At 38.4% G+C, this 24,664-nt stretch overlaps 3 protein-coding genes across 4 annotated transcripts; all 3 read left to right on the forward strand.

Annotated features, from left to right (window-relative positions):
• The first annotated feature begins 19 nt into the window (after window positions 1–19).
• Window positions 20–16,208, forward strand: LOC111340244 (N(6)-adenosine-methyltransferase catalytic subunit METTL3). 2 transcript variants are annotated; one of them, XM_022947065.2, is made up of 22 exons: window positions 22–257; window positions 1,092–1,282; window positions 2,364–2,437; window positions 3,182–3,248; window positions 3,739–3,772; window positions 4,273–4,309; window positions 4,818–4,893; window positions 5,209–5,244; window positions 5,539–5,592; window positions 6,609–6,728; window positions 6,807–6,843; window positions 6,957–7,012; window positions 7,476–7,556; window positions 8,054–8,110; window positions 9,807–9,899; window positions 10,397–10,491; window positions 10,918–10,956; window positions 11,582–11,690; window positions 11,782–11,847; window positions 12,206–12,281; window positions 15,222–15,258; window positions 15,839–16,208. In XM_022947065.2, exons 1-22 carry the CDS (start codon window positions 137–139, stop codon window positions 15,954–15,956), a joined length of 1,674 nt encoding a protein of 557 aa, XP_022802800.2. In that variant the 5' UTR covers window positions 22–136; the 3' UTR covers window positions 15,957–16,208. The 2 variants fall into 2 exon arrangements, 1 of the variants encoding a protein (XP_022802800.2); XR_015998443.1 differs by lacking the exon at window positions 15,839–16,208 and having other exon boundaries at window positions 20–257; window positions 11,782–11,877.
• A 148-nt stretch (window positions 16,209–16,356) lies between these two features.
• On the forward strand, window positions 16,357–20,184 carry LOC111340239 (uncharacterized). The gene is made up of 3 exons (XM_022947052.2): window positions 16,357–17,698; window positions 18,772–19,670; window positions 19,921–20,184. Exons 1-3 carry the CDS (start codon window positions 17,552–17,554, stop codon window positions 19,925–19,927), a joined length of 1,053 nt encoding a protein of 350 aa, XP_022802787.2. The 5' UTR covers window positions 16,357–17,551; the 3' UTR covers window positions 19,928–20,184.
• Window positions 20,185–21,727: 1,543 nt separating this feature from the next.
• On the forward strand, window positions 21,728–24,336 carry LOC111340619 (uncharacterized). The gene is made up of 3 exons (XM_022947496.2): window positions 21,728–22,261; window positions 22,937–23,168; window positions 23,692–24,336. The coding sequence occupies exons 1-3, from the start codon at window positions 21,965–21,967 to the stop codon at window positions 23,964–23,966; spliced, it is 804 nt and encodes a 267-aa protein (XP_022803231.2). The 5' UTR covers window positions 21,728–21,964; the 3' UTR covers window positions 23,967–24,336.
• Window positions 24,337–24,664: the final 328 nt, after the last annotated feature.

Consider the following 24,664-nt stretch of genomic DNA (forward strand, 5'->3'; position numbering starts at 1 on the left):
ACTTAGCATCAAAGTTGAATAGCCAGGTTCCTAAGTAGCCAGTAGGTTCCCAGTAGTACCTCTTACCTTTCTCTTACTCTGAATACTCTCTACGTCTTTTTTTCCCTTTTATCCTTCAATTCAGTAAAACTGTACAATGTCTGACACTTGGACCGAGATCCAAGAACACAAGCGCCGTCGGGAAAGTCTTCGTAATCGTCTTCAACAGCGAAGGAGGGAACGTCAAGGAATAGGTGTGCAAGACAATGATTCTTCAGGTATTGTTAGAACTTTAGATTTCAGAGCATGATTTGCACTCGAACCTCAAAGCGAAACGGAGAAAGGTTCGATTTATGAGAGTTGTTGTCTATCGGGAGTGCAGAACAACAGAAATAAGAGAGGGTTGGAGGGGAAAGGTACCTACTATTGTTCCATTTACCCAGCTTACACCATCAGATTTTAATCACTAGAAACAAGCAGGATGAAACGTTAAATTAAAGAATGAAGATTTTTAAAGTAAAGCTTTATAAAGATGAAGGTGCACTTTCTTTGGTGAAATGAAAAGTTTCTGGTAACTAGATCCCGAAAAAATTTCCCATCCCCCCCCCCCCCCCTCCGGCTATGTTTTAGTCTCTGATCCGGTTAAGCATCCAGTCTTATTTTTACGACAACTCATTCATATCTTGTATGGTTTCTTAGCCTAATTTCCAAATGTTACTCATGGTTCATAGCATACTCTTCAAGATACTATTTTTTTGTTCAGATTACAATATTTTCCAAAGAACCTATTTTTATTTGTCAAAAATCCCATTTAGGGTACTTGTAAGTTTGACATCTTGATTTCAGGTACAGTTTATGACAAGTTCCTTCAGTCCAAGGTTTAAAAAACGAAACAATTACAAAAGTGTGAAATTAAGTAAACTATGCTTTTCTCAACACAAAAATTCTTACTTGAAAATTTTTGATGCTGAACTTCTGCATTATTAGCAACATGTGCAAACATATGTGGTTTGAACAAAAAAAATATTGAAAAAGGGCTATTGCAGCACGCACACTTAAATTAAAAAATAAGATTTTCACCCTGTAGTAATAGCTTAATACTTGTTCAATAGGTACTGATGCATCTCAACCAGATACAACAGCATCTGTCCCAACAGATCAGTCTTCTGTTTCAAACAAACAGACTGATAAAGTTTTAAAAGTGGATCCTTTGTTGGAAAACAATCTACTTGAGTGTCTTTGTGATCCTTCCTTAACTTTCCCAGTTGATTCTGTTCAACTGACAAATTCTCTTTCCTCCAAGGTAAGCATTTCACTAGACTGGTTGTTGATCACTTCTCCTATTATTTAATGTTCTAAAATTAGTTTGAACATTATGCTCTAGTTATCTCATCACGTTTGAAAATAGTATTGAAGTGGTTACATAATTATATAGATGAATATAGACCAAGATCTGTTTACAATTCCTTGGAGCACTGTCAGTTTATCCTAAATCTTTGATCAACTAACCTCTGGTTATTTTTTCAACTCAATTATGTCCTTGGTTAACTTCCTTCTTTCTTCCATTCTTATTAAATATATCTTATTAACCAAGCGCGAGGGCCGTACTGAGAGAATATCGGCCTGAGGTCTTGACAGTACGGACCGAGCACAGCGAGGTCCGTACAAAAAAGGCCGAGGGCCGATATTCTTCCAGTATGGTCCCAAGCAAGCTTGGTTAATAAGAGATTTATTATACGACTGAAGTTCAAAGGGAAACAAGTGCGGTATCATTCGGGACCATTCGGGATAGTGCCCGGTCCAATACTTAGAGAATATTGGACCGGCAATAGAGCATTTTGATTGGTTGATTTTAGTTATTGGCCCTCTGACTGCCCGAGTCGTGTAATAATATGTACTTATTGACTGAGTGGGAGGACTGAATGGGATAATGTTTGGCTTGAGGTCATGACATGCGAGGTCTGTGCCTCATGGGGTCCATGCCTTGTCGTTAACCAATAACATAGTTAAGTTGAAAAAAGCAACCAGAGGCCAGTTGATCAAAACACACGGATGTCATCATATGACCTCTAAGGGATGAAAATTTCAACATAAATAGGATGTGATAGACAGGCACATGCAGCCACACAAGCACAAAGAAAGATCTGCAATTCAAACTTTTCCTCTATTTTTTCAAGTCAGAATAAGAAACTCCCAATTCCTTAAAAAACACAACTTTTTTTTTTCTCATTTTCTGTTTTTGCAACAAAAGCAACATAAGGGCATAATGGCCAGACAGCTTTTTCCATGTCAGCTCACATCAATTCACAAGGCAGTGAATATATATTTTCTTTTTCTTTGACACTGAAAATGTGTTTTTATTTTCCCTTAATTTGGTGATAAAGCTGGATGAGAACAGCATTCCCCACACAGCGGTCGAGAGCCTACTTCACAAGTTTGCAGTTCAGGACTTTATATGGTGAGAGCTTATGTTTAATGCCTGTCCATTTTTACCATTTGTGTTATGATTTCCACTCGTGTCTTAAGTCAGGTCTTTATTTCTGACGTGAGCAGCACACTGTCTCTAAGATAACTGCAAAATTTTGTATGTATGCACAGCACATGCAAGTAGTTTGCAAAAGTAAATCTTCATGGTTGGTTTTCTCGCAGTTTTGAACCAAAATGTGCTTTCCATTGGTCATCTCTTAAATGTTGATATTACAGACTGACGTCATGCATTTATTTGACTGAGGGGTACATTTAGAATCTTAAAATATTGAGGAAATACCAAGTTGAAAAGCCTGATCACTTCTTAACAATGAACGGGGATACCTTAAAAAACAACCAATTGCATTATGCTTGCTACAACTGTGCATCTTTATTCACATCTTTATGATGTCCAAATATTTTTAGATATTCATTTTTCTTTGGAAATCTTCTGATATAAAAAAATGAGTGATGTGACGTGGGGAATCAGCTGGCATTTCTCAGCCTAGTGATGAGCATTCTTCATCATCAGCAAATTTCTTAAGTGCATTTATCTACTTTGTATAGTTTTTTTTTAAACTGTAAGTCATAACTGTTTGAAAGAGCAAGCTATAATGATGTCAGTTGTGGATTTTGATTGTCATCATGGTCATTGTCAGTAGCAGTTTATTTAAAACATTTTAAGATAAAACTGAGATGTATGTTTTTGTCGTTGTTCTTGAATGTTTTTTTTTAGTATTAAACATGGGACTTCGCCAGATGGAACCACTTGTACAATAGTGACAACTACAAACCATCTGAAGGTAGTTTGGAATGAGGTTGTACCTTGTTTTATTACACGACTCGAGAAGTCAGAGGGCCAATAACTAAAATCAATTAATCAAAATGCTCTATTGCCGGTCAATATTCTCTCAGTATTGGACCGGGCACTGTCCCAAATGGTCCCGAATGATACTGCACTTGTGTTCCTTTGAACTTCAGTCATGTAATAAATATCTTATTAACCAAGCTTGCTCGGGACCGTACTGGCAGAATATCGGCCCTCAGTCTTTTTTGTACAGACCTCCCTGCGCTTGGTCCATACTGTCAAGACCTCAGGCCGATATTCTCCCAGTACAGCCCTTGCGCTTGGTTAATAAGATATATATATTTGATAAGTTGCACCAGTCAGGAGAATAACTCCTCTGTATAGGAATCTGTATACAGTATTTTAATCTGCTTTTTTTTAATTTCCTTTTTTCTCTTGTTTGTTTAACATCTTGTTTTGGGGAAATTCTTTTTTTTTCCCACCAGATAGATGCAGTTCGTAGAAACTTTCCCAGCAAAGGTACTGCTTTTTCAATGCACAATTTTTTTCTCTTTATCAGTCTTTTAATTTCTTCCACTACAAATGACTTATGAATCATGTTGCCTTTTCTATTCTTATCTTTTCTTGTATAGTCTTGTTGCAGACTCACGAGGCTGTGATGACTACTACAACTGCTGAAAAGAGTACAGACCACACTAAACCACTGTCGATTTGATCTTTTACCACAATTTTGACATCAAACAAAGCAATTCTTTCAGTGCATGACACATTGCTTGCCTTATTGACGCAAGTAGCCTTGTCTGTACTCTTATCAACAACAGAAAATTGGCCAATAAGATTGTGACATTACTGCTAATTGTGGTAAAAAAGGATAATTGTTTGGTATGATAATGACCTTTTTGTCTATATCACCCCTCTCTGTGGACTGGTTGTTGATTAAGACATTTCAAATTGATTCAGTAGCTGGTTAGCATATATTATAAATGTAGCTGATATTCTTATTTTCCATTTCTTTGTAGAAGATAAATCAAATTCAAAGAAAAGAAAAAGAGAAAAGTAAGTTTACTCTGCTTGCTCAAACTACATTGCTGTCAACTTTGTCTAATTAATTATAGCATACAGCTACCCTTGTCTGTCTTATTTATGATATACTGAATGAAATATCTCTTATGTGTGTCTCTCTTGTTTGTTACAAGCAAGAATTTCCCAATAGCTGGAATTTTTGAATAAGCATGATAAAAGAGTAATCAGCAGTTTCACTTTGTAACTGATATGGCTGTTTTTGTGTTGGCTAAAAGGAATCCCAGATGGAGGGGTTTCCTTTCCACTGATGGAAGATCAGTGGGTGGACTGGGAAAGTATACTGTATGTGAGGCTAGGGAGGTGTAAATAAAAATAAAATCTAAAAACTGAATGATTATAGACTGTGATTATTGACAATGTTATTACTTTGTTTGTGTCACAAGCCCTTCTGTTCAAAGGTTACATATACTTTTAGCTGGTTTATGGAAAACCGAGCAAACAAAATATTCATTTCCTCTGACTATTTTTTTCTTCCTCTCAGTGACTCTAGCAATCCAGTGTTGTTACCAGTCATTGCACAAACTAAACCAAGAATTGAATCAGCTGATGACCTTGAGGTAAGTCCAATGTGTTTTAACACAAGCAAGCATGGAAATGACCTCTCTTTGTATATGAATATTCTTGATTTTGAAGTCCTATGATTTCCATCTTTTTGGATACCACTGTTTACTTAGTTCCCCTTGATTCTAGCACTGATTGGTTCAATCAACTTAGATATAGAACTGTGGTATCCTTCAATTGGGTTACTTCCAGTTACTATAGTTTTGCCTTTGTCATACTCACTCGTAACAATTTAATATTTCGGCTGTACAGGCATGTTATACATTAGTCTTATACGCATCCAATGTGTTTCCTTTTTTTTCCAATGTCAGAGTCTCTTATCAATGCCGACTATGAAGGAGATGGAAGTAAGAAATTATGTTATGCCTTTCTGTCTCATTTAATCAAAATCGGTTGGTTGACAGTTAAATTATGTAGCAATTTGTGGTGTGTATTTTTGTTTGTTTGTTTTGCTGTCATTAAAACCAACCTTGTGGGAAATCAAACTTGGATAATTTACTAGAGGTTTCAGTAACAATATTTGTAGGTTTTTTTTTCGTCTTTAGGAAAGAGGAAAGGTTGAAAACGTTTGGTCACTGTTTTGTATTTCCTTTTTTTTAAAGTACTTTTGAATTTGATTCAATGTATGTCTTTCTGTGTAGAGTAAAAAAGTTGGAGAAGAAATTTTGGATCTTCTAAATGTACCATCACATAAGGTAAGGAAATCAAGGCAGGCTGTCATCTGCTTAAAAAAAAAAATTAAATATTTCAATGAGTTAGGTAAGAGGCATGTCTTAGCTTTTATTCTGTTTCTACTTGGTTAATTTTAAGCCACACATGGTTTATATACCAGTTGAATAGCACTTTTGATTAGCTTACCTTGGAATATCCTACAAGGTACTTTTTTTTTATTGTTATGCACACAAGCCTCAAGCAAAGTGGGTCTACTAAGAAAATTCAACTGTTGAGTGTAATATTCTGTTATTACTACAAGGAAGTGAAGATGCTGTTAACAACACCATTAATGGGCATATGTGAACACTTCTTTGTGAATGGTGTTGCTTCTTACCAGTTAGGACCTTGGCAACATTTGTTTTTAATTTTGAAATTAAATGCAAAAAATGTATGACTATTAAAACTGTTGGTAACAGTTGTTACTCAAATAACTGAGTAAAGTACAGAAAATTTCTCAATGTTTTTAAATGAAAGTTGCAGAGAATGCAAATCAAAAAGTAAGTGCTGTTAAAGGGTTCCAAAACTTGTACAAGTTTTAAAATCTAAAGTAAACTGTGGCCAAACAGCTACATTATTTACGAGCTAAATACATCTATTCTGCTTAAATCAATGAGTATACAAGGGTGGCAAAAGTCTTGGCACATTCTGATCCTTTTTTAATTTTTCCTCTAACTTTCATTTTTTTTCCCCTCTCTCTCATTTCAACATTGCCTGGTGTTACAAAATAGTCACAAATTTCTGAGAACATTGTGAGGGGAGGGGGGACTTGGTAGTAAATTATTGGAGTTGAATTGCAAGATTTCTATTTGTTATGTTGAGTGGAGGATTGTCAACCACTTTGTAAGGGAGGCAATTGCCATCTACTTGTGCCACTCTTTCTAGGTTTTGAGCTCTGAGAATACAAACATTTTTGTGTATTTTCTAACCATATAGCGATAATCACTTTGATCACTTGACTCAATTCATGAGTTCAAGGTTGTATTCTTAAATATTGCAGGAACAATCTACAGTTGAAAAGTTCAAGTCTCAAGGAGGGGCCTTTGTGCATGAGTTTTGTGATCATGGAACAAGGGAAGACTGCAGGAAGAATAATCCCCGAAGTCAACCTTGTAGGAAGGTTAGCTTATGATGTCATGTGCCATTGGTTTTATTAATTCTTGCTTTATACAAACACGCTGATGTTTCCCTTTACCAGGTTCATTTTAGGAAAATTATTCAGAAGCATACAGATGGTAAGTTCAATTGCTATCAGGATTAATCTTTTTTTGGAAATTTATTTTTTGTGGACACTGTAAGTTACATTATTGAAAGAGGAAGAGTTTGAATACAAGTTTTGTTTACTCAGAATCCCTTGGAGATTGCTCATTCCTCAATACTTGTTTTCATATGGACACTTGCAAGGTGAGAATCTTTCCTGGATAACTGGTCAGACGTTAAGTTTTTCATTCGAAAAAAGGCCAAGCTTGATGGGAGGTAAATTTGAATTTGAATTGCAGCTGTATTTTTTAAATGGCTTTACCCAGTAGAACCATTTAATCATGAAATTGTCGTCTGATCATCCAGGTTGAGAGTTTGGTGTAGTCACTGACATGTCAACAACCTGAGTCACCACAAGCACCACAAGCAAAGAGTGTCTTTTTTTTTTGAGAAAACAACCCTTTGTTATTTTGCGGGCCTGCAGGGTTTTATTTGAGTCTCTTGTACTGTTTCTTTTTTTTATTTCCTTTCTTTTTCTTCTGAGAGAGATATGTTTTCTTCAGAGTGGGAGTAAAGCCTCTTTCATGCTTTTCCTTTTTAAATCCGTCGTCTTGTTTTGTTTTGTTTTTGTTGTTTTTTTTTTAATAATATTTTTTGTGTTCGTCAGTATGTCCATTACAAGGTTGATTATAGTGATGTTGAGTTGAACAAGGAAGAGAAGGAAAAAGACAAGAGAAAAGAAGAAAAGGTATGCTTGCTTTACCAGATAGTAATTCAGGGGCGTAGCCAGGATTTTTCAAAGGAGGGGTCACAACAGAGGCTACTCACCAGATTGTCATGTCGACCTCCACGCCGTGTATGTTTTACTTAATGTTACAGTTTTGGGATGAGCAGTGAGAGTATAGTGGGCAGGCCAAGATATTGTAATGGCGTTTTCACCACCTGAATATTGTAGGTTGTTTGCTCCAAAGAAGGCCTACCAAGGTGGGGTCACGGACACCCCAGGAACCCCCCCCCGGCTACGCCCTTGTAATTTGGTACGGACTTACAAAGCCGCATGTTGGCAGCAAGGCAACTTTTAGCGGGTTCTTTGTTCCCGCATTGGAGTCTTATTAAAACTTTACTTTGAGGAATAAAAATATGAGCGACGGAGATATTTGTAATTATTAACCAATTAACTATTGAATGGAGTAAGTGTTTAAATGACCTTTTTTTCCCTGCCTCTTTTCCTCGCTTTGTAACCAGGCATCTTTAACAAAAACCGCAGAGGAAGAAAACCGAGTGATACTCTATCCACCCCAGGTATGAAAGATGTCTCGTGTGGTAGAACCTATAATTAATTCTTGAGAACAAGACGGTAATTATATGTATTGCCACTTGCTTTCATGTAGCTTGTTGTTGTAGTAAACCCTGATGAAGCGTCCATTTCCATGCTGGTTCGAGTACTTTGCCCTGTCTGTTACAGCGTACATCACATGTACAATTGACTTCTTGTGAAATCAACTGTTTGAATGATCTAATTTTGGTTTTATCGACCGAATTGATGACGTAAATTGGCCATATGCATCGTAAGGAGTTTAAACACGAAGGCGCGCCATAAAAGGAGCCTTATGTCCCACTGGACCATTTGTCAATCAACCGTCGTGTGATGTAGAATTCTTAGAGTCAAGTCAGCTTGAGCTACAGCTACTCCAAAGCAGTGAACAGCGGGCGCATTCCTCACAATTGTTTTATGTCTTCATCACAATACAAGAATTTTTGAGATTTGTATTTCCTTTCTCCAATGGAAACTGTCTTTATTTGTGGCGGTAAATTTGAGATCGAAGTTAGTGGTTCGCACGTTACCTGATGCCACCATGCTGGTGGAAGTAAACAATAGATATCTCATTAGCTCCTTTTGTTCGTCTACCAGCATTTGAATTTGACCCGCACACGTCAACGGCGAGTGACAAATGAGCCTAGGTCTTCCCAGGGAAGACTTCCTTCTATAGCGCGCCTTCGTGTTTAAAAAGTTGACGTACCCAGCATCAGCCCTTTTCAGAGCTCGTTGAAACGTCAGCTTTTAAATTCCTTACGGAGGGCAATTTTACATTATCGACTCAGTTGATAAAACCCAAATTACTTTGTTACTCCCACCGACGCAGCACCACAGTTTCTAAAAAACTTACCCTCTTTATTCATTTGTTTGAATGATATGCTCTGGTAGATTGCTACAATGAACAGAGGGTTTGTGACAAGGTAGACACATGTTATATATTACGAATATTTATATATATTATGAATATTTAGACGGGGTAGCCCAGTTCAGCAAATAGCTGGTTTAAATGGGGCCCTGTGAAACAAACCCACCCATCCCACCCCAGGGGAGGACATCCACCACACAGTAATCTCGTGCGTGGGACATTAACGTCTCCTACCCCTAACCCTACAGGAGACGGGGCCTACGGTTTATTCGTCCTTATCCGAGAAGACGAGAATATCTATCCATTTCTTGATATTATAGAAAGGTAGCAAATTCTCCTTAGTTATTTTAAGACCATGAGTGTTGGTACGGCCGGGGCTCGAACCCTCGACCTCCCGCACAGCGCAATCCGGCGCTCTAATGCGTTCTAGAGTCAACACATTTGACTCTTGAACGCTGTAAATCAAGTCCGTCATTACCTAAGCGGGATTCGGTTCTAAAACTGCATAATTTTCCTGCGTTATACGATGTAAAAAAAAAACATCTTGAATTCTAGGCGTAGTATAGGTGTCGCTCAAAGCAGGCTCTCGTCGCATGTAATTTTGGAAGACAAAAATGGGACATTATTATAACGTTGGCTCGTTTATTACAGGTTTCGTTGTGTTGCTATGCTATGTTTAAGCTTGGGTCTTTTAATCCAACCAAGCGGAGCTTGGTTTTGTGATAAGCGAATACGAAAATACGAGAATGTTTACGTTATTGCAAAGTCCTTATGCTAACTCGCCATGACCAGTGGTCCGTTTCTCTTCATTTTAGTGGATTCAGTGTGACATGAGATATTTTGATATGACGGTTTTGGGCAAGTTCTCTGTAGTCATGGCCGACCCTCCCTGGGATATACATATGGAGGTACATACCGCTTTTCTTCTTCACTTTCCTTTTCACTGTGTACCCACTTGTTTGAAATCACTTACTGTGACCTGTGTAACCATATAGATAGAAAATAAACATCAAGTTCTAGCGATTTGGACTTGCACCTAACATTTACTTATAAAGACGTAAAGCGTGACATTTATTAGTCCCGTACACTTTCACCTCTTGCGAAAAAAAATGGAAAATATTGAACTACCTTTATTGAAGACTTTTTGATCAATTTTATATGTTCAAAGATACGCAGGCATATATCCTGCTTTGGATGCAGGCCGGTTGAGTATCCAAGTATTTGCTGGGGGATTTTAAAAGGCAAAAGATTTTTTAGGACGTAATTCAGTCCGCTGTGATCGCAAACGTTGGGTAACGCACCATTTTCTTTTCTGAATTGATCATCGTGTGTCTTGTTTTAAAGGAATGACATTTTTCAAGGCTCGGATAGGTAACAGTTTGTTTTTTATTTTTTTTTTTTCTAGTTACCTTATGGTACTATGTCAGACGAGGAGATGCGTAAGCTAGATGTTCCCTCTCTTCAAGACGAAGGATACATATTTCTTTGGGTGACTGGACGGTCAGAACAGAGTTGTTACTGTTCCATTACTTAACAAAAAAGTTAGGGGAAAAAAAAAACTTTTACTGTTGGAGTCTTCCACTCGTTAAAAACAGCTGAACATTACTCTTCACAACAAGTGTAATTTGTTTTCGCGTTTTTGTCAGTTGAGCGAAGAAAATTGTAAGGCGACGATAAAGGGTGGTTTGCACCCGAGAAAAGAAACACCAAAGAAAAAGTCACGTGTGAATTGCGCTCCGTTTTTGCCTAGCTTCGCTGAAAAATGCGAGCGAGAATACTTCATCGATCATAGACAGCTGTAAACAGTCAAATGTTTCTTGTTTTTTTCGGTGAAAGTAAAAAAATTCCGCTAATTTCTAAGTGTGCCGGAGTAAAGTGTTTAACACTTTGTCTCAAACACTAAGTACTTCATGTTGTTTTTTGTAGGGCGATGGAACTTGGTCGAGAATGTTTAAAGCTTTGGGGGTAAGTATTTCAGTTGAAGAGCTCATTTTACGTTTTTAGTAAGGTGTTCCTGTTGTTGTTAACCAACGGTTTCTAGTTGAAGATGCTAGGTACGCATGAGTCATTACACCAACTTTTAATATTCAAATAGTAAGAAAGGGCATCTATTACGGGAAGATTTTTCACTTGTAAAACAACTTGGGCTGCTCTGGCTAATTTGCGTAAGTTTGAGAACTTTGCTTCTGGATCAACTCGACACTCAATGTTACAAATGAGATTTTGCAATAAGAATGAAGCGCCTCTATTTTATACATGGCTTTAAAAGAATGTTCAGTGAGCGGCTGATGTTAAGCTGTAACAGAACTAAGTTTTTGTTTGTGCAATTTAGTTTATCAACGAAGTTTGCTTTTATAACGTAGCGTTACTTGTAGTGAAAAATGTTTATAATAGAGTTTAAAATGCGGCTCCCAGTTTTCAGCCACATCCTGATTTTATTTCAATTAAAAAAAAATTGACTCGGTTTCTTCCACTTCTTACCTGTTATAAAAAATTTGGAGCTTCAGTTTAGAGAATTATTGTATTTGTATTGCTGAAATCCTGCTAGAAATTATTCAGGGTGGTTTTTATTCTTTTTTTTATTCAATAGCTATGCGGGCTGCGACGAGTTAATCTGGGTGAAAACAAACCAACTACAGCGCCTTATTAGGACGGGGAGAACTGGGCACTGGCTTAATCACGGAAAAGAGCACTGTTTGGTAATTTTTTAAGTTCAGCTCAGTTTCTGGTTCTTGTTAATTTGTTTTTTCCTTTTGGTCCGATGTAACCAAATGTTTTGTCGTTTTTCAGGTTGGCGTGAAGGGAGAATGTAGAAAATTTAACAGAGGGTTGGACTGTGATGTGCTTGTTGCTGAGGTTTGCTAGCGTATTGACTCTTCCAAGCGAGTATGAATTTATCTTCTAGCGTCTTATTTTCTTTACCCTCAGAAAAGGATAAACTTTGCAATTCCATACACTTTCGATAGCAACGAAAAAAAAAGGCTTTAGCTGTGGTTGAAACGGCCACACAGACAAACGAACCAGGAGAGTAAAACATCTGAACAAAATAAACGAATATAGCCGTGCAGTATGAATCAACATTTAATTTTTAACTTTTCAGAATTAGTTGTCTCCTCAACTTAAATGTTGCTATTTTTTTGACGAAATATTCGATTTTTGTAATGTAGACATCATTTTTGCATTGCATACAGGACAGTTGAATCGATTTTTGCAGGTGAGACAGACAAGTCACAAACCAGATGAAATCTACGGAGTGATCGAAAGGTTGGCACCAGGAACAAGGAAGATAGGTGTGAATTTTTTGCCATCTTTACCATCATTTAAAATCTTGTGCTTCTGATTGTAAACCAAGCAATATTTTATTTCAACATTAAGAAGAATCAAGATTCCTTTCATATCTGGTGCATGAAATTTCTTCGCTGCGCGCAGTGAACATAAAGTTCTATGTATACCTTTCAACATGAGGAGATAACAATGATGTCGTAGTAACCGGGTTTATGGAAATGATATGTGTGCTTTTTAGTAATGGTTCTCCATCTTGGGGAGCGTTTCTTAAGTCCAATTCCGTTCTTTTGTGGCATCTATACAAACGTCTTATTTTTGCGGAGAAAGTTTATACAGAATTTCCACGAACTTGCATCCTGGATTCGGTGCTCTCAAAATGTATTTTAAATTGCATTTGATCTTAACGGTTTACTGACATCTTTGCAATAAACTGAATATTTCTTGTCTGCGCATAAAACGACTTGTGTCGCGGGCTTTTCGTGTTGATAATATCTCACTCGAAGATGAATTCGTATGCGCCCACGGCCATGTTGTATTCTCTACAGTAATATAATCATCATAGGCTAGGCTGAGTTATCCATGTTCTTGTTCATGCCTGAACAAAAGAACTGTACTGTACTATATCATTCATTTATGAAGGTGTAGTCTGATCGTCCGGGTGAGTGTAGTCCTGAGAAGGACTGTTGTCGGTGGCAGTGACTGACGTTTCGACAACCTGTGCGGAAGTCATCATCAGAGTCAAGTGAGTGATTGTTGTCAGTAGAATGTTCTTATTCCAGTTCGTGTGAAATGATCGGTTGGTTTTGCCGTGATGTTATTGGCTGTAAGACTCAAGTGACGTAAGTCGTTCGTGATTGGTCTGTTTCGGTCTGTCGGTAAAGCTAGGTTGTTCTTTTTCGGTCGTTTGTGATGTTTATGTCGTGAATGAGTCGTTTGTATGGGGCGGGTAGTTGTTGACATCTGTTTAGGGGAGTCTGTTCTAAGTTAGTAAACCAGCTTTCCAGAGTCAGTCGTTGAAAATAGTCAGTGCTGTAGGTTAGGCTTTGCGCAGAGTCCCAGTCAATGTTGTGGTTGGTAAGTCGATGGTGTTCAGCAATGTGATTGCTGACATCACCTTTCCTCGTCGCCCGTCTGTGTTCAGTCAGTCTTGTTGTGAGGTTTCTGCCAGTCTCACCGATGTAGGAGGCTTGGCAGTCGGAACAATTGATCTTATAAATCGTTCCCTGTCTGTTCCTCGGTTCGTCTTTGCCTTTAACGTTGGTTAGTAACTGACGTAGTGTGGTGATGGGTCTGTGGGCGACGCGGATATTGAAGGGTAGTAAGATGCGCGAGATGTTTTCAGACATACCTTTTATGTACGGTATGGTTGCTGTAGTCGTAGGGGTTGCGGTGTCGTTTGTTTCGGTAGTGGTAGTGGGTCGGTGAGTGTTTCGTCGGATGAAGTCGTTGTTGTAGTTGTTCTTCGTAAAAACACGGTAAAGGTATTTGTTCTCGTCGTGTTAGAGTTCTGATAGTTGTGGCTTTGTGTGATGTAGGGTTGTAGGATGACTCGTCTAGTAATCTGTCGGTGTGTGTCGGTTTCCTGTAAACTGTCGTTCGTAATGAGTTGTCGTTGTGGCTTACCAGGCAGTCTAGAAAAGGAAGTTTGCCATTTTCTTCGACTTCTCTGGTAAACTGAATGTCAGTGACATACACTGACATACAGTTTACCAGAGAAGTCGAAGAAAATGGCAAACTTCCTTTTCTAGACTGCCATACAGTTTACCAGAGAAGTCGAAGAAAATGGCAAACTTCCTTTTCTAGACTGCCTGGTAAGTCACAACGACAACTCATTACGAACGACAGTTTACAGGAAACCGACACACACCGACAGATTACTAGACGAGTCATCCTACAACCCTACATCACACAAAGCCACAACTATCAGAACTCTAACACGACGCGCACAACTAGTATGTGACTCGACAGACAGCTTATCCGACGAGAACAAATACCTTCACCGTGTTTTTACGAAGAACAACTACAACAACGACTTCATCCGACGAAACACTCACCGACCCACTACCACTACCGAAACAAACGACACCGCAACCCCTACGACTACAGCAACCATACCGTACATAAAAGGTATGTCTGAAAACATCTCGCGCATCTTACTACCCTTCAATATCCGCGTCGCCCACAGACCCATCACCACACTACGTCAGTTACTAACCAACGTTAAAGACAAAGACGAACCGAGGAACAGACAGGGAACGATTTATAAGATCAATTGTTCCGACTGCCAAGCCTCCTACATCGGTGAGACTGGCAGAAACCTCACAACAAGACTGACTGAACACAGACGGGCGACGAGGAAAGGTGATGTCAGCAATCACATTGCTGAACACCATCGACTTACCAACCACAACATTGACTGGGACTCTGCGCAATGCCTAACCTACAGCACTGACTATTTTCAACGACTGACTCTGGAAAGCTGGTTTACTAACTTAGAACAGACTCCCCTAAACAGATGTCAACAACTACCCGCCCCATACAAACGACTCATTCACGACATAAACATCACAAACGACCGAAAAAGAACAACCTAGCTTTACCGACAGACCGAAACAGACCAATCACGAACGACTTACGTCACTTGAGTCTTACAGCCAATAACATCACGGCAAAACCAACCGATCATTTCACACGAACTGGAATAAGAACATTCTACTGACAACAATCACTCACTTGACTCTGATGATGACTTCCGCACAGGTTGTCGAAACGTCAGTCACTGCCACCGACAACAGTCCTTCTCAGGACTACACTCACCCGGACGATCAGACTACACCTTCACATGTTACCCCCGGGTTCAAACCATTTACTGCATCATTCATTTAGTTTTTTTTTTTCTCTCTCTCTCTCTCTTTTTTTTTTTTGTTGTTGTTGTTTTGTTTTAGAACTCTTTGGAAGGCAACACAACGTTCAACCAAACTGGTGAGAAAAAATGTTAGATGATGGTCGTTGTTATCCTTTGCCGTTGAAGGCTAAATACTCGAAGTGATTGTTGTTTGACAAACTTGATTTGTTGTTAAGTTTTAATATACAGTATACCACGCGAGCGAATAGTGTTTTTCGCGCGCGCTGATTGGCTAGTTCGGAAGTAAAGAGCAAGTAGTACTCACCTCTGAGCCGTCGATGAGAGAAAATCGCGCGCCAAGAGATTAATTTTCAACTTCTTTCGGTTAATTGAAAGAAATGAACTAACTTCATAGAAATAAACTAACCTCATTCGCTCCGACGAAGGGCTAACGCTCAAAACGTCAGCTTTTGTAATCGTTACGGTGGCCAATTTACCATTTCAACTTTGTTGATATATCCGAATAACTTCTTGGTAACTGTGCGGCAAATACTAGAACAATTATTCCCCTTCATGTTCGCATAGCAGTTCGGTAAATATCCACCACTATTCACCTCCACTTCGGTGAATAATTGTTGAATATTTGCCAGTACTGGATTTGTAAAAACGAGGTTTTACTTTTAATGTGTAAGTAATACGTTCTCTTTCGATCCACAGGATAACCTTGGGTAATCAACTGGACGGTGTGAGACTATTAGACCCAGAAGTCACAGCACGCTTCAAAAAACGCTACCCTGACGGAAACGTACTCAAACCTCCCACCACTAAAGCCTGATTCTTTTCGAGCTGACTCACCGTAGACGCCTGTTTTAAACAAAACCTGCGCAGCAACCTAGTGAAGTAAAACATGTTACTCCTCAGTAACTGCAGAGAGCGTCAGTCAAATGATCCGCTTTCGTATTGTCACACGACGATAAGACCTCCGAGATAGTGACAGTCGATTCAGTTCGGTGGACGGGATCAGGTGACACGCCCCGTCCTGTTTTCTATTTGTCCACTTGGAAGTAAACAGAGTGTTCTCTGTGAAGCAGTTTTTTCTGTCTTTTTTAAACCAAACAAAGGAAGTGTGAACTGAAGTGTCACGTGAAAAATTGAATCCCTTTTTTTTTTTCTCCCCTGACGCTTATCTCGGCGTGATTACAGCATAGATTTCCCTTTTCCCGCCTGGCTGAGAGGGAAAAAAAATCTGTTTCGGAGGCCAATTCACCAAACGGCGTCAGTGGATTAGACTGCCACTGCACCTGCTCAGAGTTCTCAGCTAACTTAACTAGAAAATCGGCATGCTACATATTTGATTCGTTTGATTTTTATTCTACAATCTGTAGACAAATTGTCTGTTTCTGTTTAGATTACCGTGGGTTTTACTTGGATGACCTGGAAAATTGACGCGGAATTTTTGTTCCGCTCGCTGGTTCAACTGAGAACTGTATCTATCACACTTTCTACGTTCTATTTTAACACGGAGTTTAATCTTCTACTTCTCAAGGGTTCTACTATTGATCTGATTACAGTGTGCGTGTACTTCAGTTTTCCGCTGTCTTACACAATACAGTACTATAACCTATCATATGCACAGCTTACAGTAATATAACTATCGTACGATATATCAAGCCTAATTCACATGATCCCTTCCTTATTTGGTTCAATTAGCGCGTGCAAAGTACATCAGCTGATAAACTGTGCACTAAGTTCAGTTTACTGAGAAGTGATGCAATCTGTCACGTAATCATTTAACTAATTCCTTTTACAATTAATATTTGACTTATTCTTAAAAAGCAACTAACTTATTCCCCGACAAAAATAAAACTGGGCTTCAGAAAAAGAAACAGCCTTAAGTTCTGCCATTATACGTTAGCAGAGATCTTACAACTGACATTTCTAGCCCTGCTCGTGAAACTTGTTCGCCTGCTGTGTGACAGCAAGCCACAGGCTCAGCCATTGTCCCCTGATATCACAGGCGCTTCAATCGCTTTGTGAACGAAGCAGAGTGAAAGTTGCACAGGGACAATGCGCTCGAGGGCAAATCACAATTATGATTTCAGAACATGGTAGCGCCACACTTAACTTCCACCTCATTACATCAATTTTAAACTGAAACTGCACCAACGACAGTATTTTGTTCACTAGAAAGGTGTTATTGATCTTGAACCTTAACAAACAGCGCTGTCAGTTAATAAATCACATTCCTTAAATCTAACATCGAATTGGCCTTCCCCTTTTTACAGTTCCATTCCTGAAACTGAGAGAACGAGATAACGAATATGTTTAGTAACCTGACCCAGGCCCGCGCGAATCATTTAGTTCATTAGCAATTACTAGATATTATGACGTCAATGGTGGAATGTTCCTTGCTTTGTTATTCCACCGAAGATGGATGATCTACAAATCACAGTAAGCGATGGAGAGAGAGAGTTTCTGCAATATTTACATGGCTATCCTGGGGAACCAGAATGGCTTTCAGCTTTACTTGACGGAGAACAAGTTCCCCAGGAACCAGAAATTACAGAATTACTGCAGGTTAGTCCTATGCTGATACTAAATAAATTACCTGAACTTGCCATTTACCAGCAAAGCAAAACAACCTATAGCGACTGTAGATAACACACATTGGTAGCGCCCTATTAAAGGGAAACTGCCATCGTTGAGCATGCGCATGAGCACTCATCGAGACCTGAAAACATTACCATAATTTTTTTCAAGTTCAACTTGACAAATTTCAAAACGGCTCCGGGCGGCGGAGCTTACGGTTTAAGAAAAAATGCGGAACGAAAACGGAATAGCGATTACATGGAAGCGTGGTTTAAATGGTAACAGGCGTCGTTGAGCATGCGCGCTAGTTCACCTCGCTTATCGAAATGAGTGTCCTCGAAATTATAATGAAAAGAAGAATTATTTCCTTTTAAGGTGAAGTATTTAAAATAAAACATAGATAACAGACTTCTTTAGATTCAGGTCTCGGTGCTTCCACTTTTAGGAGAACTTTTTTTTCACCTTTTTTCATGGCTTTTTTTTTTTCTGTCTTTCATCATTATTCCTTTTTTCTTTTTCTCGTTTTCAATTTATCAAAAATCCAAGAATGGTAAAATGTCTCGAAGTGCAATCCTATTCGAAAAAAAAGCTCAACTTGAAAGTATTAGTTCTTGCATTGTGTTGTTTCAACCGTTGACCAGCTTCTCAGTGTTTTTGAGGCCACTCAAAATTTATAAGAAAATTATGCCACATCAAATAGGTATCGTCCTTATTCTGAGGGAAATCGAGCATCTCTCAAAGTCTGTTATACTTATCATTTGTTCCCATTTTGAATTCAGTCACCCATTTAATTTTTCCAACTTGCTGTAGTTTATAACATGGCCACACAATTTGAGATACAGCGTTCACTTCTTTACAAGTCATATTGATGTGGAAAGTGGAGACACTTTTGAAATTAGGTGTGATTATTCCTTAGTTTTGATCATTTATAAGTTAACTCCGCCACTAAGCGACGAGCTTCCCCAAGAACTTTGCAAAAACCCTGTTTTATCAAGAGCATTCAGTTCTTCATAAAAATTTTTCAGAAAAGAACTTATACACAGTTTCTTTGTGATTAACAGATGCTGGTAAATTTACGGATCCATGTACGAGTTCTCTACGAAAAACAGAAGAGTATAGCAAACAAACTAGAGGTGTCTGAACTGTTGGCCGAGAGTAGACTGGAACGTCTGTCAGATAAAGACAAGCAGATTGGGGAAATGACACAGTGGATAAGCGATCTAAAGCGACAACTTGAACTAGAGAAGTTACGACTGAATCTGAGGCTGAAAGACATCAAGCACGCTGCTGAGAAAGAAAATGTCGAGACGCAGAACGAGAAGGAGAGAGTTGTAGTGGGGTTTGAAAACGAAAAAAGAGCATTACAAAGAGAGCTGTGCGAGTGCAGGCACGAAATAACACAGCTACAGAATCGCTTAGGTGAGGCCGTGCAGGAAACAGTTAACGTGACAGATACTTTCAAGTCCTTCTATGAAGATTATCTTAGGTTGGAAGAAGATCTGTCGAATATCGAGCGAGAGCTGATGCCAATGCAAAAGCAGTTCCTTCAACTAGCTGATGCCATGAACGTAGACCCTATAGAGTTACAGGACAAGCTTGAAGAGATCAAGGAAGCTCTCAGTAAGAGCAAAAGTCACAAGAATGTAAAGGACGTCTTTGATAAAGTCTTGCCGGCTGCTGATAAAGATCATACGCCTCAAGGGGGTCAAGTCGGGTCCTCTTCTGAGGGTAGCAGTAGCTCAGCCAGCTTCAATAAAGGTCAACTAAGACTGAATTCGTCCAGCAAAACTAAACAGAAGGAACCCTCCTGTCCTTTCAGCCAAAAATTCCTCCTCGAGGAGTTGGAACATGAATCGCGGAAGGAGGCAGATGAAAATGTTACCAGAGAGAAAGGAAGAGTTAAAAGATCAAAGCTTGGCTTAAAGATTCCAAAGTTTCATTTTTCACAATGGAAAACCCGGTAAGTTACCCCTAAGTTTCCAAACCTGACGAAGGAATTCCCCGACGGTATAAGAAATTAACTGGCGTATTTCTCCTCGAAAGCACAGACCTTTAAAAAAGGAAAGAAAGTTTCCAAAAAAAATACCCCACTTGTCTATGTTTCTGCCGTGCCGAACTTAGTTACGATTAGATTCGACTTTAGAGCGGCAGCGTGGGAAAAAAATTATCATTTAGATAAATGAATATAAATCTTTGTTTGTTTCTTTCAGGATTTGAAGAGACAATTTGAAGCTTTTTGTAAATCCCTAGACTGCTTATATAACTTTATAGTTCAGTTTGCAGCGAACACCTTACTTGTCGTGTCAGTTCTCGTGTACTTTGCAGGTTATGCTTAACAACCACCGTTGCCATTCCTCTATCTAGTTTCTGATCGGAGTTAATTCTGGTTGTATTTGTGATAATTCTCTCCCTTGAATCAAATACACATGTTGATGTTTAATCAGTGTCAATAAAGGAACGACTTGGCGCATTTATTCAAAGAAATTGTATTTTTCTATCAGAATAATAGCTTTTATTGAAAGCTGGATCACTGGATAATGCAATTCAAGACTTGATTGGCTTGGCCATTATGGTGTATGAGCCAATATACCATATTCTACAAATATGGTAAGCGTACGCGTCAGCTTAAAATCAAAGGGGAGCTGAAAAACTTAATAAAATTTAATAATTTAATTGAACGTTTTTAATAAAACAATTATTCCACGAGCGCGCGTGGGATATGAAATGACAGATAGACAACGAGGCGCTTAGCGCCTCGTTGGCTATCTGTTATCTCATTTCCCACGCGCGCTCGCGGAACAATTGTTAATACACCCTGATTTAAAAGTATCAAACGCCTCGGTAACGGAGCTAAACAGAAATGAACCGGTTTATAACTGTATTTATAAAAAAAAAAAAACAAATCAAAACAAAACAAAAAAAAAAACAAGAAAAACACTGGTCAGAAGGATGAAAGCCAACCGTTAAGATGCAGAAAATTCGGCGAGTTTAAACTAAAGCAGTACGTAGAGCTAAAGCTCACGCGATTTCTGCAAAGAATAGAGGCATCTGATAAAGTAGGATTTCTTCAAATATCACTCGTTTTCCCGCTCTTTTGTGGTTTTGCCGCTAAGATTTGCGGGCTTCGATACTCTATTTCAACTGTTCTGGTATCGAGAACCAATATTTTGAATATGTGAATACTATTCGACAGTTAATTAAGTTCTTCTTCGACCTCTCTGCTTACTTATAAAAAGCCTGTGTTCTCAACACCTTTGTAAATTTGGTTTGAACCGACAGGAAAAAGTCTTGGCCCGAGCTGTTAAACCATATTCACCTGTCACGAAAGCTTTGAAAAAAAAACTTTTTAACAGCTCCGCAATTCTTAACAAAATTCCTATACTTCAAGAGGGGAGAAAAAAAATGGGATAAGAACGAAACTGCTAAGAATTGAAAAAAAGATTGGTCGGCAATTTTTTTTTTTAGTGACTGACAAATTTCCATGGCTCTTGGATTTCGGAAATTGTAATCAACTGCTTTTACATTTGGGGAAGATAACTTCTCATGATGAGTAATATTGAAGAAAGAGAAAAAACAGAACGAAGCAAGCCTCTTTTCAGTGCCTCAATTAATCATTAATTCTTCCTTTTTTACGTTTCGATCAAGTTGACCGGAAAGGAAAATTCACCATCTTCAGTTGACATCATTAATGTCTAAGTTTTTTGTAATGACACTCACAAAATACGCAACTACAAGTAGAAAACTGCCGTAGTACCTCATGACTCCTCTGTACGGTATGACCTGTATCAAGGTGTTTCTTTTCACTCTCCTCCTCTCTTACGTTTGCATTTCTTTGGTGGGTTTTTCTTGACGTGCCCCTCTCCTCTCCTCTCTTATTACTTGGAATTTAGACCTACCCTTTTTCTCATACATAACCAATTTTCTATTTACTAATCGTTTATTTTACATATACTTAAAACACCGCAGTGGCGAACGTAAGAAGTCCTGCAGTCTTATATGACACATTTTATGTTTAGACCGCTGTACCTTAACTTGGCGTCAATCGTCTACGATTCGATGGATTCGAAGAATTATCGATATACTGAACTTTTCCTTACCTTGGGTTTTTTCGACTGCGTTTTACTTTGAACTCACATAGTGCAATCTGTCCGTCAGTGAACTCGTCTTTTAACGATTACGAATGGCTCGGTTAATTTTAAGATAAATGCTGCTCATGTACAGTATCTAGAATAATTCGTGAAACGATTCGTAAACATGGCCTCTGAGGACGCCTCGGAGTGGATGGTGGCTGCGAAGCTGGGCGAAGTACTTGCTTCTGACAGGTTCCATAAAGGTTCCATCTTGCAGAGAGATTTAGGATTATCACAAGCGTTTTGCTTGTTGTGGCAAAATGAAAACACTGGAGATGTTGCCGGAAGGCTAAGACCGAACGCTCTAACGGCTTCGGCAACAGCTGCCGTGTTGCTAGATTTGTATGTGTTGGATAAAATTGACTTCGACAAGGACATCAAACATTGGATGGACAAGACAAGACAAGTTATCACGGTGAAAGTAGGTATTTCTTTATTCACGCTGGTAATCAGTTGCTGGGTTGTTTGTTGGGATGAGTTGGGCTATTCAGTAACAATAGTTCTTAAAGTTACCGCATGGCATATGACGACAGTTATACTATGAGGCTTTGGTATGAGCGTAATATGGCAAGAGTACCATATAACCCCATACATTAATTATGCATTCAGACTAGTAGACTTTGTTTTTAAAGTTTTGTCGTGAAAGACAAAGAAGTGGAATGCATAATTAATGTATGGGGTTAGATGTTACTCTTTCTGTACTCTTTCTGGGTTATGTCTACAAAGTCATTCCTAGTCTTCTGATCATATATCTGGGGGGGAGGGACAGAGGCAATGCAAGGCCCTATCAAGGGCTTTAACAGGAAAATGCAGTCTTAGCTCAAATAAACTTTAACATTTGAGAATTGAGTATTCTCTAGTATTAACTGTAGCTTAGGAGGTCAGGAAGTTATTTTATTGTGAAGCGACAAGGTGTAATTTTTGTCTGGTGTGAGAAACATTTAGAAGCTCAGTTTACACTAGCCTTGAAGTGAAATTACACCACTCCATGGAGGAACCAGCTGGGAACCAGTATATTAAATAACCCACCTCGCATGTCTGTCATGATGGAATTGGTATCCAACAACTGCTTCTGGCATTCAAACTCTTCTTGCAGGTTAAAGATGTTACAATAACTGGGACATACTTAGATCAGGCTTTGTTCTTGGACATTGTAAAGCATCATGAGGCTGCTAAGGGAAAACCAAGAACAGTTGTAGAATGGATAATTCATGGATCATATGAGAGAAAAAATTCTGCAACAATAGTCTTGGACAGTTTAGTGTTACATGGCATCCTAAAAAGAGAGTCAAAACTGTTTGGAAGGAGATATCCAATTGTTAATGCAAGTATGCTCATATTCTTTCAAAGACACTTTTTTTAAATTGATGCATTGAGTTGGGATGTGAAGGGGGATAATGATAGACAGTCCTGTCGTAGTGCTTGGGAAAAGAAACTTGTTAGCCCTTTTGAACTAGGAAAATGGCAGAATGGATTTCCTTTTACAATATTCCCTTTGAAGAAAAAGAGGCATTTATTGGGAGGGGTCTTTTGCATTGTAAGGGGAGTTGGTGTCTGCTGATTTAAGGGAGGATGCTTACTTGTTGAAACTGCTGGTTTTTTTTTAGAGTCTCTATAATATTCTTTTTGACTACTTAGGTAAATATTTCCCAATCCCAGGTTACATGTTGGTATTCAATAACCCTGAGACAAGCACTGTTGGCAGATTCTGACACAAAAACATGCAAAGTTAATGACCTAACAGATGTGGAACAAAAAGAACAGAGGTTGCACTGATTTATTAATATTATTATTATTATTATTGTCATTATTATTATTATTTTATTTATTTTTTATTTCATCTACTGGTAGATCCAAAGCAGAAGCTCGTTAGTGACATAAGACAAACAGTTCTCCTGAATCAGCCTGTGGATGGATTTATTTGGACTCTCCTTAAGCTTATATATGAAGCAGACTGTTGCAGTGGAAAGAAAATGCCACTTCTTGGCATGTATTTTGCAGTTGATGAGCTCCAGATGATAAAAGAAAACACAAAGATACTAGTTACAGTTAACATGCAGAGTGAACAAGTTGCAAATGAAGACGGTGATTGTTCTCAGTCATTTGAGCTGGAAGTTGTTGGATGATAGAATGCAAAGTTACTTTGCTGCACTATCTCTTGTTAGTATAATTTCAGAGCTGAGCAAAGAGTTTCCAGCAATCTGATTGGTTGAGCGGTTCCTTATATGACGCTATAAAAAGTGCTCCACGCGGTTTATATAAAATGTTAAAATAAAATGTTAATAAATGGAACTAAAATGTTATGGTTTTAGAAATTTAATTTAGAAACCCATTAATTTAATGTCCATGGAGGAAAGATGGGTTGTGAAAATGAATTATCCCACTGAAGACAAAATGCAATAACCCAGCCAAGACAGTTTTGATAACAAGTGCTGATAGTTTCAGTTCTGTTTAAGAATGTACTGGATAAAGATAATAAAAAATATGCCAGTCATGTATGGTACGTATCTGGTCAGTTTCTTATTAATTTATTGGTCTAAACACAACTGCATGAGCACAAACAGGACAAGAAATATAAAGGGGAAAACATAGACCTATATGGTGGCCGAGAACTGCCATTAAAAGTATTCGAATTTATAGGAATTAGTTTTGTTATTTTTTTTTTAATCTCGATGTATTTCTCATTAATCTTTTTAAAATAAAAGCAAGTGAAAGTAAAATGTAAAATAGAAATAAAATGAAACCAAAGATAAATGAAATCAAATCAAAATTAAATACTACCCAGCCGAGCACTATGGGGCGCCAACCCAGTCAATATTCCCTC

Source organism: Stylophora pistillata, chromosome 3 (assembly GCF_964205215.1).
Source record: "Stylophora pistillata chromosome 3, jaStyPist1.2, whole genome shotgun sequence".
Taxonomy (NCBI): domain Eukaryota; kingdom Metazoa; phylum Cnidaria; class Anthozoa; order Scleractinia; family Pocilloporidae; genus Stylophora; species Stylophora pistillata.